At 37.2% G+C, this 18,787-nt stretch overlaps 1 protein-coding gene across 3 annotated transcripts in view; it reads right to left on the bottom strand.

The window, feature by feature from the left end:
* Positions 1–18,787, bottom strand: part of COPB1 (COPI coat complex subunit beta 1) — a 67,253-nt gene that overhangs the window by 16,675 nt on the left and 31,791 nt on the right. For all 3 annotated transcript variants that reach the window (XM_037839394.1, XM_037839396.1, XM_037839395.1), the window contains exons 13-14: positions 10,822–10,982; positions 9,845–9,965 (exon numbers count right to left, since the gene is read on the bottom strand). In XM_037839394.1, coding sequence (XP_037695322.1) covers positions 9,845–9,965; positions 10,822–10,982 — 282 coding nt within the window. The remainder of the gene's footprint in view (positions 1–9,844; positions 9,966–10,821; positions 10,983–18,787) is intronic.

Below are 18,787 nucleotides of genomic sequence, written 5' to 3'. Positions count from 1 at the left end.
TAATGCCGCTTTATTATATTACTCACAATCCAAAATATAAATCTTATTTTTCTTTTCACCTAAATAAAATTTCAAATCCCTTAGATTTTATCTCCATAGTATCTTTTGGCACCCTTTCTATTAATATCTTTTGGCACTTCTTTTCTATTCTAACTGCCACTCTAGAAGATCTTCATTAATCTTCAACTGAAATACAGCAATGACATTTTAACTGTTTTCTCTTAGTCCAGTCTTGCCCTCTAATCCCCTCACCTGCTGATTCTATCTCTTTTAATCCCAAGTACAGAAAAATTAAAAGAATGATAAACTTCACCAAGTGATAACATTTGCCATACTGTTTCCTTATTGTACTTCATATCTATACTTATTTTTTTGGCTGAAGATAAGTAAAAAAGATTCTTCACCTCATAAATACTTCAGCATACATACATCTCCTAAGAATAAAGACAGATTCCTATATAACTACAACATCATTATCTCACCTGAGCAATTTAACAATTCCAAAATTTATCTAATATATAGTCTGAATTAAATCTTCCTCATCATCTCCAAAATGCTTTTACTTTTTATTTCTTTAAGTGTGCAATCAGTTTCATGCATGTTATTTGACTGGTATTTTCTTTATTCCCTTTTAATCAAGACCAGTTCCCTGCCTTTTTATTTACTTATTTATTCTCTTACACTGACTTTTCTAAAAGCCCAGACCAGCTGTTTTATGGAATATTCCAGTTTTAACTAGAATACCACATAGGTGATGCCTTGTATTTCTTATTGTATTGCATCAGTGGGTATATAATGTCAGGTTGTTCCATTACTGGTGAAGCTAAGTTTAATCACCTGCTGCTGCTCTCTTACTCTTCGTAGTGCACCAATCATTTCACTTCCCATGCAAATACCTTTAAGTGACTTCCCACAGCCTTCATATTACTGTCCATATTACTTATCAGGCTATCTAAAGTCATCCATGAGTGAATTGCAACTTACTTTTTAAGTCAGATTTAGCATTATCCTGACACATATGCTCTACATCCTTGCCAAATTGTCATTAGCTAAGTACTTTTCTGCCACATGCAAGAAATAAACTACCAGAAGCCTGTGGAAAAAAACAGTGGAAAAGAGTAGTATAATAATCTCCTGAGGATTGATAATGTCTCCAGAAAAAAAAGGAGAAAGGGAAGGGAGCAGAAACACTATGTGAAGAAATAATGGCCAAAAATTACCCAAATTTTTGATGGAAACTGTAAATCCACAGATCCAAGAAGCTCAATGAACCACAAGTTAAAGAAACATGAAGAAAACCACACCTTATAAGGTGTATCACAAATTATCGAAACCCAGTGAAAAGGAGAAAATCCAAAACCAATCAGAGGCACATTCCATACAAAGGCATAAGAATGACAGTAGATTTATTATTAGCAACCACAAAAGCCAGAAGACCATGGAGCTGCATCTTTAAAGTATGAAAGGAAAAAAAAAAAAAACTGTCAACCTATACATTCTATACCCACAAAGGTATTCTCCAAAAATGAATGAAAAATATTTATTTTTCAGACAAATAAAAGCCAAGAAAGAGCATTAATTGCCAAAAGATTTGCACTCAAGAAACATTAAAGCAAATTCTTTAGGCAAAAGTTATGACACCAGAGAAACTCAGATCTGCAAGAAAAGAAGGATGTTGGAAATGGCATGAATGAAAGAAAGCTGGTGAGGCGATAAACAACCAAACTTCCTCCTTTCTTGGACTAGACACAGCAAACTTTATGAACCAAATATGTTAACAGAAATCTGGCTTTTAAAAAGGTATTAGCAAACACCCTCCCAACTTCCAGAAGTAAAGCAGCTGTTCTGTAAGAGGAAATTAAATTAGATTCTGAGACACAAATGTTGGAGCCTTTTAGAAAATCTTAAAGAAAAGAAGATAACATTGTACTAAGATCCAAAGAAATAATAACTACAGAGAATAACAAAGAATATTGCTCATAAATCAAAATATATCAGTAAGAAAGAGATAATACACCTTGTCAATTATGTGGTCCTCTAAATTTCATTTATGGCTTTTTTTCAATGCTGGAAGTAAAAAAAAAAATCACCTGAAAATTCTAAATATTAAAATGAAAATATTCAAATTTATGGAAGACTTAAGTAAAGGAAGGAATCATAAACCAAAGGGGCTATTATGCAGCTAAACAATATTATGATGATTATGATTAGGAAAGGTTCAGAATAACATGGAAAATATTATAATGTTAAATGAAACTGCAGATTGTAAAACAGAATGATCAGTACTAGGGAAAAACTTGTTTCATGTATAAAAGCCATCTTATACTCTTTCTGGAGGAGGAAGGATTCATGTTATTATACCTAATAATGTAAATATATTTCTACCTTTTGATGTTTTTATCTCCACTATAATATTAAAAGGATTTGTACTTCAGTGCTGTAACCATGAGTGATGGTTTTCTCCTGTTAGTTTTTATTGCCATCACTCCTTCTCGTTTGTTTTAGCAATATTTAAAAATAAATGAACAAAAATAAAATAAAAACATACACAGTTCTTCAAAGGGAGATTTTTTTTTTTTTTAATGAAAGTTAAATAAAGACTTTTTTCAGGCAAATGAAAGCTGAGAGAATATCACCAGCAGACCTGCAGAGTAAGAATGGTCAAGTTCTTTCGGCAGAAAAAAACTGGATTTACACAAAGGAATTAAGAGTACCATAAATGGTAAATATGTGGGTAAACATAAGATTTTTTCTCATTAAAAAAAATCTCATTAAAAGATAACTAACTACCAGAAGGAAAGATAGAAGATAATGACTGAGACCATATAATTCAGCAAAACTTAGAGTGGTCAAAGATGGTGACTAAATGTACAAATGGAAGAATGTATTTACAAGAGGGAGAACAAATAAACATCAACATTGTACGGTGTTGAAAATGGGATGGTACAGGGGAAAAAAATCAATGCAAACCAGAGTCTACAGTTAACAGTAACACTGTAATATGCTTCCATTTATTTTAACAAAGGCAATATACCAAAGCTAAATGTCAGTAAGAGGGGGATATAAGGGAGGGATTCTTGGTGCAGTCATTGCTGTCTGACCTTTTTATTGTACTGTATTGTATTTTTACTTTTTACTTAATTTTTTTTATTCTTCATTTTTTTTCTCCTCTTCCTCTCTTTCAAGAAGAAATGGAAATGTCCTCATATAGGTTGTGATGGTGAATGCATAACTGTGATTATACTGGGAAACACTGATTAATTAGAATGGATTGTATGGTGTGTGAATACAACTGTTTAAAAAAATAAACAGAGGGATACAAGTGCTGAAAAAAATGTGGAGAAGGGTGTACCTATTCACTGTTGGTGGGGAAGTAGAATAGCGCAGCCCATCTGGAAGGCAGGAAGCTAAGTATGGGGTTGCCATATAGTCCTGCAACCCCAGTACTGGGTATATACTTGGAAGAACTGAAAGCAGGGGCACAAATGGACATTTGCACACCAGTGTTTATGGCAGCAGTATTCACAATTTGCAATGGATGGAGGTGGCCTAAGAGTATATCCACAGATGAACAGAATGGTGAACTGTGGTGTATGCATACAATGGAATACTGAGTGGCTGCAAGAAGGAATGAAGCTGTGAGGCATGCAACAAAGTGAATGGACCTTGAGAGCAGTATGTTGAGTGAAATAAGCCAGAAAGGAAAAGACAAACATTATAATACCTCACTAATACGAACGAACTATAACGTGTAAACTCTGAGAATTGAATCTGAGAACACAGGTTATCAGAGGCAGGCTTATTATAAAGGCTCCTATATTGTAAACTCTCATAGCAGTCATATCTATTCCTAAGTTGTTATGGTTATTTCTAAATTCTGAGATGCAGAGCTCTTTGTGTATAACCTGGTCGGTCCCTGGAAATTCGGGTGTGATACCTGAGACTCACAGCAAGAATTTGGCACCTACGAATGTCAGCATTACCCCGTACAGCAACTGTTAAAGAAGCGGAAAAACAGATCAGACTTCAATTAGAGACATGAATGAAATGAACTTGGTTAGGACTAAGGTAAATCAGACTAAAGGGTAAAGGATGATATTGATGGTGTTTTAAAACTTCAACTTCTGTGTGAGACCAAAGGAAGAGATGTTTATTTGGTGCAACATCTATATTTTCTGTAGCACACTATATAATTTAACTTGCATGGTCAGTTTATTCAAACACCATAATCACATGGAACCTTGAACAGGGAGTGAGATCTGGTTTATTTGTACAAGTTAGTGTGATGCCCCAGTACATCCCAGAATAATTTGGGCAGTGTGCCAGTTCGATGTATTATGCCCCCCCCCCAAATGCCATTATCTTTGATGCAATCTTGTGTAGGCAGATGTACTGGTATTGATTAGATTGTAATTCTTTGAGTATTTCCATGGAGATGTGACCCACCCAACTGTGGGTGATGACTCTGACTGGATAGTTTCCATGGAGGTGTGGCCCTGCCCATTCAGCGTGGGCCTTGATTAGTTTATTAGAGCACTGTGTAAGCTCAGACAGAAGGAGCAACCTTGCTACAGCCACGAGGGACACTTTGAAGAATGCACTGGAACTGAGAGAGGAGCTTCAGCTTACAGAAACATTTTGGAGACGGCCTTTGAAAGCAGACTTTTACTCCAGAGAAGCTAAGAGAGGACAAACACCCCAAGAGCAACTAAGAATGACATTTTTGAGGAGCTGAAGCCTAGAGAGAAATGTCCTGGGAGAAAGCCATTTTGACAGCAGAACTCCGGAGCAGACGCTGGCCATGTGCCTTCCCAGCTAACAAAGGTTTTCGGACGCCACTGGCTATCATCCAGTGAAGGTACCCGATTGTTGATGCGTTACCTTCACACTTTATGGCTGTAAGACTGTAACTGTGTAATCAAATAAATCCCCTTTTATAAAAGCCAATCCATTCCTGGTGTTTTGCATTCCGGCAGCATTAGCAAACTAGAACAGGCAGACAATAAAAAAGTATTTGCAAAGTTCCCTTGAAGGACTGTGGAAATATTAAACTTCCCTACCTGATATTCTTGCAAGCACTGAGGACTACCAATTCAGAAGGCCAAGCTGGTTACTGTAAAGGAGAGGCTAAGCCTACTTATAATTGTGCCTGAGTCACCTCCAGAGAAACTCTTTCATTGCTCAGATATGCCTTCTCTCTCTAAGCCAACTCTGCAGGTAAACTCATTGCCCTCACCCCTACATGACTCCCAGGGGTGTAAATCTCCCCTGCAATGTGGGACATGACTCCCAGGGATGAGCCTTGACCCGGCATCATGGGATTCAGAAAGCCTTCTTGACCAAAAGGGGGAAGAGAAATGAACAAAATAAAGTTTCTGTGGCCGAGAGACTTCAAATACAGTCGACAGGTCATTCTGGAGGTTATTCTTATGCATTATCTAGATATCCCTTTTTAGTTTCTAGTGTATTAGAATATCTAGAAGGAAATACCTGAAACTGTTGGACTGCAACCCAGTAGCCTTGATTCTGGAAGATGATTGTATAACTATATAGCTTACACAGTGTGACTGTGTGATTGTGAAAATCTTTAGATCACAGTCCCTTTATCCAGTGTATGGGCAGATGAGTAGAAAAATGGGTACAAAAAGTAAATGTGTGTGGGGGGGGGTTGAAATGTTTTGGGTGTTCTTTTTTACTTAATTTTTTTTTTTTTTTAAGAGTTCAAAAATTGACTGTAGTGATGAATGCACAACTATATGATGATACGGTGGACTGATTGTACACTTTGGATGACTGTTTGGTATGTGAATATATCTCAATAAAATAGCATTAAAATATATAACAACAATCACAAAAAAGATAACAACTTCCAGAAAAACGGTGGAATGGGGGAGGGGGGAGAAACGGTCTGAATCAATGTTTTGGGTCTCTGGAGACCAGGGGAGTTCTGTGCAGCAAAGTGCTAGATGAAAAGACTGAGAAACTGCTATGAAGAAATGTGAGTAATTCCAGCCACAGCTCCTGGCACCCATTCCCCATTCCTGACCCTCAGGGAAAGCAGTGTCAGGCAGTCTGATCCCTGCCTGGCAGGTTGCTATAGACCAGGATGGCCATGGGAGTCCTCTGCCCTAAGTACATAGCCCAGTATTGAACCAGCTTTTTGTCAGTGAATTTAGATGGCTGGATCCTGCTATTTTAGTCCATCCCAGTCAGGTGCTGCTGCTGTACCCTTGTTACTATCATATCACAGGTAGAGCTGGCAAAAGGCTAAAATACCCTGCTTTCATAGGGCTGAGGGAATAGGTTGCAGAAGAGCACCATCTGATGGACAGGCCAGGAAAGTGCAGTCTTGGGAAGCAGAAACAGGCCAGGAAAGTGCAGTCTTGGGAAGCAGAAAAGGAAAAAAAAAAGGCTTTTTGGTGTCTTTCCTGATACTCTCCCAATGGCCCTTTGGATTGTGCCTCCTGCATGGGTACCTGACCCTGCTTAGTCTGGGAAATAATGATGAACCAACTGTCAAAGAACAGACTTAATACAAACTCAATCGACAACAAAATCCTAGACAATAGAGAAAAACCAATCTTCAGAATAAACCCATCAAGATAATCAGATACCCAGTTATCAGCAAAAAATTACAAGCCATATCAAGAAACGGGAAGATATGGCACAGTCAAATAAATAAATTAAAAAGTCAGAGGAGGTACGGAATTTGGAACAACTAATAAAAGATGTTCAAACAAATCTCCTAAGTCATTCAAGGAAATGAAAGAAAATATGGCCAAAGAGGTAAAGGATATTAAGAAGACACTGGGTGAGGATAAAGAAGAATTTGAAAGTATGCAAAGAAAAATAACAGATATTATGGAAATGAAAGGCAAAATAAATGACATTAAAAATACACTAGAGGCATACAACAGCAGATTTGAACAGGTAGAAGAAAGGATCAGTGGGCTAGAAGACAGGACACTGAAACTGCACAGATAAAAGAACAGTAGAGAAAAGAATGGGAAAAATTGAGCAGGAGATCAGGGAACTGAACCACAGTACTGAGTGCACAAACATATGTATCATGGGTGTCCCAGAAGGAGAAGAGAAGGGAAAAGGGGTAGAAAGAATATACAAGGAAAATAATGACTGAAAATTTCCCAACTCATCAAAGACATAAACATGCATATCCAAGAAGCACAGCGTACTCCAAACAGAACAAATCCAAATAGAAATCAAAGAAGACCTAAATAAATGGAAGGACAGTCTGTGTTAATGGATTGGAAAGTTAAATGTCATCAAGATGTCAACTCTACCCAAATTGATATACAGAGTCAACGCAATCCCAATCAAAATCCCAACAGCCTATTTTGCAGAAATGGAAAAACTAATCACTAAATTTATTTGGAAGGGTACGGGGCTGCAAATAGCCAAAAATATCTTGAAAAAGTAGAACGAAGTTGGAGATTCACACTTCCTGACTTTAAAGCATATTATAAAGTTATAGTCAAAACAGCAGGGTACTGGCATAAAGACAGACATATTAATCAATGGAATCAAATTGAGAGTCCAGAAACAGACCCTCACAGCTATGGTCAATTGATTTTTGACAAGGCTGCCAAGTCCACTCAATTGGACAGAACAGTGTCTTCAACAAATGGAGCTGGGAAAACTGGATATCCATATCCAAAAGAATGAAAGAAAGAAGCCCCTACTGCAAATCTTATATAAAAATTAACTCAAAATGGATCAAAGACCTAAATATAAGAGCTAGGACCATAAAAGTCCTAGAAGAAAATGTAGGGAAGCATCTTCAAGATTTTGTGTTAGGCAGTGGTTTCTTAGACCTTATATCCAAAGCACAAGAAACAAAAGAAAAAAAAAAACAGATAAATGGGACCTTCTCAAAACTGAATACTTCTGTGCTTCAAAGGACTTTGTCAAGAAAGTGAAAAGGTAGCCTACTCAATGGGAGAAAATATTTGGAAACCAGATGTCCAATAAGGGTTTAATATCCAGAAGAAAGAAATCCTACAACCTGAATATAAAAAGACAAACAACCCAATTAAAAAATGGGCAAAAAGATATGAATAGACATTTTCAAAGAAGAAATACAAATGGCTAAAAAGCACATGAAAAGACGTTCAACTTCACTAGCCATTAGGGAAATGCAAATCAAAACCATAGTGAGATATCATTTCACACTTAATAGAATGGCCACTGTGAAACATACAGAATACTACAAGTGTTGGAGAGGATGTGGAGAAGTAAGAATACTTATTCACTGCTGGTGGGAATGTAAAATGGTACAGCCGCTATGGAAGAGAGCTTGGTAGTTCCTCAGGAAGCTAAGTATAGAGCTGCCATATGATCTGGCAATCCTGCTTCTAGGTGTATATTCAGAAGAACTGAAAGCAGGGACATGAACAGATATTGTATACTGATGTTAACAGCGGCATTATTCACAACTGCCAAAAGATGGAAGCAACCCAAGTGTCCATCAACCAATGAATGGATAAACAAAATGTGGTATATACACACGATGGAATATTATTCAGCCATGAGAAGGAATGAAGTCCTGATGCAAGCGACAACAGGGATGAACCTTGAAGACATTATGGTGAGTAAAATAAGCCAGACACAAAAGGACAAATATAGTATGACCTCACTAATATGAAATATAATAAGCAAACTCATGGAGCTAATTTCTAGAATACAGTTTACCAGAAGACAGAATGAGTATAGAGAATGGGGAACTGATGCTTACTGTGTGCAGTTTTAAAATTAAGCAAAGTGTAAATGTTTGGAAAAAGGTAAAGGTGATAGCAGCACAGTACCATGTGTGTAAATAATAGTGCTGAATTGTGCATGTGACTGTGGTTGAAAGGGGAGGTTTTAGGGTAGTGTATATCATTAAAAAGAAAGCTAGAGGATGAAACAAGGAATTGCATAACATAGTGAACCCTGTTGTGGATGATGAAGGTGGTTAACAGTACAAAAACAAGAATGTTCTTCCATGAATTAGAACAAATGTATGTCTCAACTAAAGATGTTAATAATAGGGTGGTACATGAGAAAAAGATGCACCTAACACAAACTATGGACTATAGTTAACAGCGATATCTTAATGTTCCTCCATCAGTTGTAACAAAGGTATTGTGCCAATACTAAGTGTCAATGACAGAGGGGCTAAGGGGCATGGGGTTTCCCTTTTTGAAGCCATGAAAGTGTTCTGAAGTTGACTGTGGTGATGAAAGCACAGCTCTGTGATTGTACTGAGAACCACATGGATGGACTGTATGATGTATGAATAAAACGGTTTGGAAAAGAAAAGATAACTATTTAAAGCAAAAATAACAACAATGTATTTTGGGGTTTATAACACAACATGGAAAATGTAGGACAATAGCACAAAGGACTAGGGTAGGAGTTCAGCAGTGCGGGAACGGAAGTATATTATTCTAAGTGAGTGCACAGTTAGAACTGTCAGAAGCTATGATGAAGGTATGAACTATAGAAATGGGAATACATTTAAAAGACATTTCTGGGATAAAACAGATAATGGCTGACTGGATGTTGGAGAGAGGCATTTTCTTCATTGGACCTTGAATAATCCTAGCAAACAGAGTGACTTCACAAACCCTATTTGTATTTCCTCCACTGGACTTATCTCACTGTATTGATATTGTATTACTTTGCCAGTTCTGCAGTAGTATTATATGTGTTCATTTCCCCTACTAAACCATAAGCTTTTCCATGCCAGAAATTATAGCCTTCATTTTTGGGTCCCTCACTATTCACTGCATATATATAGACACTCAATAGTCATTTGTTGGCTAACAGAGAATAAAAGACTTACATTTTGTTTCTTCTTCTCCTGAACCAAAGCTATATAGCGCAAGGCAACTTTGGTCAGGGTCGTGGCAAGGGAGGCAGCAACAAAGAAATCTCCATCCAGAAGGAATCCTCTCAAGGGAGGTCTGCAAAGCAATCAAGAAAATGAAACCCACCAACTTTGTATGCAGCACACAGCTTTTTAAAAATGATTCAACGAAGTCTACTCTACGTAGGTGCTCAGTTAGCTCCTTTTTTAGCTCTCAGAAGGAAAAAGATTGTGCGGCTTTAAAATTTATCTTCAACTGACTCAAGATCCAACTGGATATGAAATGAGAAAATGGTTAAGGGTGTATGTATGGAGCCGATGAGCTATATTCAAATCTCAGCTTGTCTATTTACTGTATCCTTTAGGTAAGCCTCTGTAATCTCAAATTTCTCTTCTGTAAAATGGGGATAATAAGACTCTACCTCATAGGGTTTTCAAGACTATCAGACAAACAATTTAGCACAATGTCTAGCACATAGTAAGCATTCAATAAAATTTTAGGCATTATTTTCATCGGCTTCCCCACAAAAATGTAGAGTAAAATAAAGGGAAAATATGTAAAACTTTACCCTATTAATTAGAAATGGAAAATCTTCAAAGCTGTTTAAAAGCTTTGAAGTTGAAATCATTTCTATTTCCTGAATACTAATGGGCAACAAAACTCAAATATCATCAAAGTTACCAACACTTAGCATTTTATATGTCAGTAAAATAACTTTCGTTTAAACAGAACACATTTCAATGAAAACAATTATAAGGGATGGAGAATTAGAACCATTAACACAATCCAGGGGGAAATAACTTAAACATTCACCTCTTTTCAAGTACCTTAAATGGCACACATTTCCATTTTGGCCACAAAAAAATAATTAGAGAAAAGAAATAAGTTGATGTTTTATACATAAGAGTAACAAAAGAAGTATAACTGGTAGGGCACAGGTGCCTTAAATTACCTGTCTTCCTCTTTCTTGGTGGGTCTAGAACTACTAAGGGCACTTTGAGTTGCATAGGTGCCCATCTCAGTTACCAATTTCTGAACTGGCCCCACAGTGATTTCTTCTTCAGGTTTTAATTCACCAGCTTCTTTCTTTATTTCTGACTCTACGATTGGGATCTAAAAATCAATTGGAAATATCACTTTAGTAATAATATCAATAGCAAGCAAAATCTTAATTCAATATTCAATCATTTCTGTACAGAAGACACTCCCCCTAATGGGTTCTTTGGAAACTGGAACTTTGTTTACAATTTTCTTTTTTTCCAAAGATAGTGTAGTGGGAAGAACAGGGGCTTTGGAGTTGGACATTCCTGGGTTTGAATTCTCATTCTGCCACTAACTAGTTGCATGGCCCTGGGAAAATTAACTTAACCACTTTGAGCTTCAGTTTATTAATCTGTTAAATGGAAATCTTAATTCTTTCTACATAAATTACTTAATAGGAAAAAGTCTAGGACAGTGCCTAACACAAAGTAGATACTCTAAACCTTATTCTTCTTCTCTATCCCTTCTCTTAAAATACTATCCAAAAATAGCCCTCATTCTTTTAATATGAAACAAATCTGACTTATTTACACATAATAACTTCAACTGTATATATTTTTCTTTAAGCTTTTTACTTTGAAATAATTTGTCTCTTTTCTGAACATTTGAGAGTAAGCTGTATCCATCATGCTCCTTGTATACATAATACTTCCATGTACATTTCATTAAGAACAAGGATATTCATTTATATAAACACATCAAGTTCAAGACTTTAATATTGATATAAAGTTTACAATCTACACTCCAAATTTTCTATATGACCCAATAATGTCCTTTCAAGACTTTTTTTCCTCCACTACTAGATCACATCCAGAATCATGTTTTGCACTTAATTAACATTGTCTCTTTAGTCTTTGTGGACTAAATTGTGGAAACACAGATGCAACATAAGCTTTCCTATCTCAACCACTCCCAAGCATACAATTCAGTGGGATTAATCACATTCACAACATTGTGCTACTCTCACCAGCATCCATTACCAGAACTCTCCCACCACTGCAAACAGAAACCCTGCACCCACTATGCATTTACTACTCACCCATTGTTCTTCCTGTCCCTTTACCCCACCACCCACAGTAACCTTCATTCTACTTCCTATATCTATGAGTTTGCATATGTCCCCTTGTGTCTGACTTATTCCAAAGTAATGTCGTCAAAGTTCATCCATATTGTTGCATGTATCAGAATTTCATTCCTTTTTTTTTTTTTTTGCTTTTAATCTTTTGCTATTTTTCATTATTAAATTTTTTGTTTTATTAGAGAAGTTGTGGGCTTACAGAAAAACCATGCATAAAATACAGGATTGCCATATACCAACCCACCATCAATGCTTTGCATTGGTGTGGAACATTTTTTACAACTGATGATAACACATTTGTATAATTGTACTATTAATTAAAGTCCATGGTTTAACTTGGGGTTCACTGTTTGTGTAGTGTAGTTCCATGGATTTTTAAAAAATATTTATTCTGTTATCATATATACAATCCAACATTTCCTCTTTTATTCACATTCATATATATATTTCACTGCTGTTATTTCATTCACAATGTTGTGCTACCATCACCACCATCCATTACCAAAACATTTCCATCATTCCAAACAGGAACCCTGTACATTTTAAGTCTTAACTTCCCATTCCCTAACCCCCACCCCACACTCCTTCTGGTCCCCCGCCCCCTGGTAACCTTTAACCTAGATTCCAAGAACACATGAATAAGTAAAGCTTCGTAATTCAAGATTAACTTTTGTAAAAGCATATAGACAAATAATTCTGTCAATGCTTATAGTACATACTATTATTTTTCACCAAAATCTTCAGGAAATCTACAAGGCTGGTATTAAAAGAAGTTATTTTTTCTTCTTGAATATTCCAAATCATGCCAGTTCTAATTAGCCTTCAGATTTTCCGGGCATAAAAGATATTCAAATAAGAGTACTCAGAATATGTTTTAACATGTTTATGCTAAGTTTGTTTACAGTATGACAGAAACACCTTTAACTTTCAGGTACTGAAAAAAAAATACCCTAAGTAAATGTAAAAGGTATGAGGGGTCAAATTATTTCTTTGTAAAAATGATATATCATGTCAATCAATTTTTATACCTAATTCTCAAAAGCATTCAAAAAACATTTGCTTCTTCTGTCAAACAGTGTATTCATGCGGTAGAAGATCCAAGACAACTACTAGAAAAAAAATCTCAAACTATTCTATTCCTAAAATAAGAAATAAGAAATTATTGTTGTTGTTTGGAAAACATGCTTGACTTTTCATCTCAAATTCACTTTGAATGCTCAACATATAATTTAATACCAAAAAAAACTCTGTTACTTCTCTGGATAGACGTTTCACAAAACAGTTTTCAATTAATGTTGAAAAAAATCACTTGATAATTTTAATCACAATCAATGACTGACTGATAAGTGTATTAACGATTTATTCAGTAATATAGATGGCATACAAACCTACACAAGAAATGATATAATTATTTGCTGTGTAATTTTGCCCATTAGTAATATTTAAGCAAAGAATTTAACTTTTATGGTTTCATGTGATTTGATCAACAAAAAAATTTGGTCACAATGTCAAGCTTTTTACCTTTTCCTTTCTTTTTCTGTTTTTTTTAAGAGCATCTCAATGATTTGGGGGTTGGTTAGTACAATTTAGAGAGCCTAAAGGGAAAAGTACAAAATGGCACTTAACACCAATGCTAGAACATACCTCATATGGTTATAACTGAAGATAAATTAATTTTGTTACTCATTTTTCTTTAGAACATAAATGAAAGCCATTAACTTGAACTTGAGGTAAATACATAATACATAAAAAACCTTATACAAAATACTTTCAAAAGTAACATTACACTTTAAAAATTGGAAACTGAGTATCTGTGCCAATTTGTATTTTGGCTTAATAAAACAAGAAGAGAACAACATTCAACTCGGGAGGTTTACACTGATAATAAAGCTCTTAAAGTTAACAATGTCAGAGAACCTAAGATGGTGGCTAGGTGAGATAGGGCAAAAAAACACCTCCATGAAAAATAGTAGATAAAAACCAGAAGATGACCCAGAATACAGGTTTCAGCCATGCACCAGCTGGACAAGGTCTGCTAGAACCACAGGGGCCGTACACTTGGTGAAACCGGGAGTCTGCATTCTGAAATGAGTGAGTGAGCCGGCTGAAAGACCCGCGGCCGCACTGCGGTGTGGGGAAGCCTGGGGTTGGCATTTGGAGACGGACTAGTTCTTTAAAAAAAAAAAAAGGGAAAAACCAAGGGGCAGCTGCAGTTGCGTCAGTGGGAACCGCACAGTGAAGCACGGCAGGAGCAGGCTGAGCCAACCTCTCGGTGTCTGGCATGGAGGATAGCCCACTGGAGATTCCCTCAGGGCCAGGGGAGCGGAGAGGGGAGCCGGAAGGAGAAAGAAACCCGCGGCCTGCAGCTGGCTCCCCGGTGGGCTGGAGACACTCCTGCCTGGGGCCGTACCCACAGCCCAGAGCCGCGCCAGTTGTCCCGGAGCTGGGAAGGAGGAACTGTGCAAGGAGGGGGGCGCGTGGTTGAGACGCCCCGTTCAGCCATCTTTGCATCAGGCTGAGAGCGCCCCAGCACGGCCCGGCGGCCCGGGGCTTCCCTTGAGGGATGACGTGCACTAGTGATGTAGCACAGCCTTCCCTCAGCAGAGGTCCTGGAAGATCATAGCTGAGAAGGGGGGCCCGCTTGGAAAACTCAGGGACGCTACGTCAATGCCGGTGGTTTGTGGGTCAGCGACAGAAAGGGTCTGGGGCAGAACTGAAATGAAGGCTTAGACTCTTGCAGCAGCCTTGAATCTCCGGGAACACCTGGGGGGTTTGAATATTAAAGCTGCCCTGCCTCTGCAGCCACCCGGACACACATGTCCCACATTCAGGGTGGACGGCTCCAGCAACACACCCAAACTGAGCTCACCAACTGAACCCCACAAGAATCATTTCCCCACATACCACAAGGACAAAGTTGAGGAGAACTGACTTGAGGGGTACAGGTGACTCGCAGATGCCATCTGCTGGTTAGTTAGAGAAAGTGTACACCACCAACTTGTATTTCTGAAAAATTAGATTGGTATTTTTTTTTTTACAACTTGAAAGAAACCTATCAAGCAAAGCAAATACCAGAAAATCTTAATGCATATGATAAAACCAGATGATATGGAGAACCCAAACCCAAACACCCAAATCAAAAGATCAGAAGAGACACAGTACTTGGAACAATTAATCAAAGAACTACAATTGAGGAATGAAAACATGGCAAAGGATATAAAGGACATGAACAAGACCATGGCACAGGATATAAGGGACATAAAGAAGACCCTATAAGAGCATAAAGAAGACACTGCAAGAGTAAATGAAAAAACAGAAGATCTTATGGAAATAAAAGAAACTGTTGGCCAAATTAAAAAGACTCTGGATATTCATAATACAAGATTAGAGGAAGCTGAACAACGACTCAGTGTCTTAGAAGTCCACAGAACAGAAAATGAAAGAACAAAAGAAAGAATAGAGAAAAAAACTGAAAAAATCGAAATGGATCTCAGGGATATGGTAGATAAAATAAAACGCCCAAACTTAAGACTCATTGGTGTCCCAGAAGGGGAAGAGAAGGGTAAAGGTCTAGAAAGAGTATTCAAAGAAACTGTTGGAGAAAACTTCCCCAACCTTCTACACAATATAAATACACAAAGCATAAATGCCTAGCCAACTCCAAATAGAATAAATCCAAATAAACCCACTCTGAGACATATTCTGATAAGACTCTCAAATACTGAAGAGAAGGAGCAAGTTCTGAAAGCAGCAAGAGAAAAGCAATTCACCACATACAAAGGAAACAACATAAGATTAAGTTGTGACTACTCAGCGGCCACCATGGAGGCAAGAAGGCAGTGGCATGACATATTTAAAATTCTGAGAGAGAAAAATTTCCAACCAAGAATACTTTATCCAGCAAAACTCTCCTTCAAATTTGAGGGAGAGCTTCAAGTTTTCACAGACAAACAAATGCTGAGAGTGTTTGCCAATAAAAGACCTGCCCTACTTCAGATAATAAAGGGAGCCCTACTGACAGAGAAACAAAGAAAGGAGAAAGAGATATAGAGATTTTAACAGACATATATAGAACCTTACATCCCAAATCACCAGGACACTCATCTTTCTCTAGTGATCATGGATCTTTCTCCAGAATGGACCATATGCTGGGACATAAAACAAGCCTCAATAAATTAAAAAAAAAAACAATTTGAATATATTCAAAGCACATTCTCCAACCACAATGGAATACAAATAGAAGTCAATAATTTTTGAATTGTAACTCCACTATTTACTTCCTACATGATATAAAATACACAAACTCTAATGACAAATCAGTGGTTTTGAACTCAATGTAAAATATGTCATTTTTTACAAGAACTATATAAAGGTGGGGGAATGGAGGAGTATAGGAACATAGTTTACGTGTCCTATTGAAGTTAATTTGGTATCAAAGAAAAACAAGATTGTTATGGATTTAAGAGGTTAATTTTAAGCCCCACAATAAACACAAAGAAATTATCAGAGAATATGACCATAGAGATGAAAAGTAGAGTATGGGTTAAGAGAAATGGGGGAAGGGGCAATGGGGTGTTAAGAAATGAGTGTAGGGTTGCCGTTTGAGGTGAAGGGAAATTTCTAGTAATGGATGGTGGGAAAGAGATAGCATTACAACATTGTAAGTGTGATTAATCCCACTAATGGAATGCTAGGGAGGGGTGGAACGGGAAGATTTAGGCTGTATATATGTTTCCACAATTGAGAAAAAAAAAAAAAAAAAAAGACAGTCTAAATAGATGACAACTGAATGCCAAGGATGACCCTGGATGGGATCTGAGGATGGAGGACAGGAGGCTCAAAGGGATACAGTTGAGACATAAGAAAAAAAAAAAGGAAATATAGAATGTAAGCTTTGTATCAATGTTCAATCTCTTGAACTTCTTAGCTGCGTTTAATGGGACTGCATAAAAGAATGTTCTTGTTCATGGGAATTGTATATGTGAATTACAGTGTTTGTTCAAGGATGTGTGCAGCTAGCTCTCATATGTTCAGAAGACAGAGCAATAGATGATGGATGATAGATAGGGAGGGAGGGAGGGAAAGAAACAGTGGTTTGACAGCATGTTAAAGTTGGTGGATTGGGGTATCAGGGGAGGGAGGTCAGGGTATGCTGGAGTTCTGTGTATGGGGTTTGTATTGTTTTTGCAAATATTCCTATAACTTTGAATTTATTTCCAAAAAAAAAAAAAAAGTTAACAATGTCTTCCTTTCCCTTTATACTTATTACAGAAGTAATAAGTCCCAAGAAGGTTCATTATGAGAAATATGTCAGTCACAGTTTAAGACCTTACTTTGGAAGGAACTAATGATAAAGCAAAATGAAAGGTGAGACTTCCATCCTTGTTTTTAAATAAGCGATCTTAATTTTTCTTCTTATCAAGTTCAGTGATACTTTGTTCTGCCAGCTCCAATCTGCTCTTGAAACCCTCTGGGGCATTATTCATTTCAATTATTGTAGTCATCAACTCCAGAAGTACTGCTTGGTTTCTTTTGCAAAATTTCTATCTCTTTACTTAGACTCTCATATTATTCATTCACAGTTTTCCTGATATCCTTCAGTTTTTTCTCTGTACTTTCTTTTACCTCCTTGGGTATTTTTTAATGCTTTTTCTGCTTTTTTTTTTTAATTAAATTCAGTTTTACTGAGACATATTCACATACCATACAATTATCCATGGTGTACAATCAACTGTTCATAGTACCATCATACAGTTATACATTCATCACCCCAATCTATTTTTGAACATTTTCCTTACACCAGAAAGAATGAGAATAAAAAATAAAAGTAAAAAAGACACCCAAATCATCTCCTCCATTCCACCCTATTTTTCATTTAGCTTTTGTCCCCATTTTTCTACTCATCCATTCATACAATGGATAAAGGGAGTGCGAGCCACAAGGTTTTCATAATCACAGTCACCCCTTGTAAGCTACATTGTTACACAATCATCTTCAAGAGTCAAGGTTACTGGGTTGGAGTTTGATAATTTCAGGTATTTACTTCTAGCTATTGCAATACATTAAAACCTAAAAAGGGTCATCTATATAGTGTGTAAGAATGTCCACCAGAGTGACCTCTTGACTCCATTTGAAATCTCTCAGTCAGTGAAACTTTATTTCATTTCATTTCGCATCCCCCTTTTAGTCAAGATGTTCTCAATCCCATGATGCCAGGTCCAGATTCATCCTTGGGAGTCATATCCTGTGTTGCCAGGGAGATTTACACCCCTGGGAGTCAGGTCCCACATAGTGGGGAGCACAGTGAGCTCACCTGCTAGAGTTGGCTTAGTTAGAGAGAGAGATGGGATTCTTGGCAGTGGTGGTGTTGTCCTTGAGCATTTTTAAGATAAGTTTTTCAAAGGCTTTGTTCACTATGTCCACATTTTCATCTTCTTCATTGGTGTTTTCTATATTTTTATCCTCTTCCTTTGGATGGCCCATCATTTGTTTCTTTATTTGTCTTCCACTCTTTTGCTGCACACTGTACATTTTAATATTTCAAAATGTTAACCCTGGGATTTACTCCCTGGGATATCTGTTTCTTGGTTTTGTAACCAGCCAGTGATAAGACAGAGATCTTCTTGAGCTTCAGCCCTCATTTCAGGAAGGTCTACCCAAGGCAATGCAGTGCACAGGGTTTCCCTGTGTTTCTGGGTTGTACTGGGCTTTTGCTTGTTAGTTGTTTTGGAGTTCCCTTGTTTATGGGAGTTTGGTTGTCGCCTTTGCTTCCCAGGAGGCAGACCTCCCTCTTCCAGGT

The sequence above is a fragment of the Choloepus didactylus genome, chromosome 6, assembly GCF_015220235.1.
Source record: "Choloepus didactylus isolate mChoDid1 chromosome 6, mChoDid1.pri, whole genome shotgun sequence".
Taxonomy (NCBI): domain Eukaryota; kingdom Metazoa; phylum Chordata; class Mammalia; order Pilosa; family Megalonychidae; genus Choloepus; species Choloepus didactylus.
This window is presented reverse-complemented; position numbering and strand designations above follow the sequence as displayed.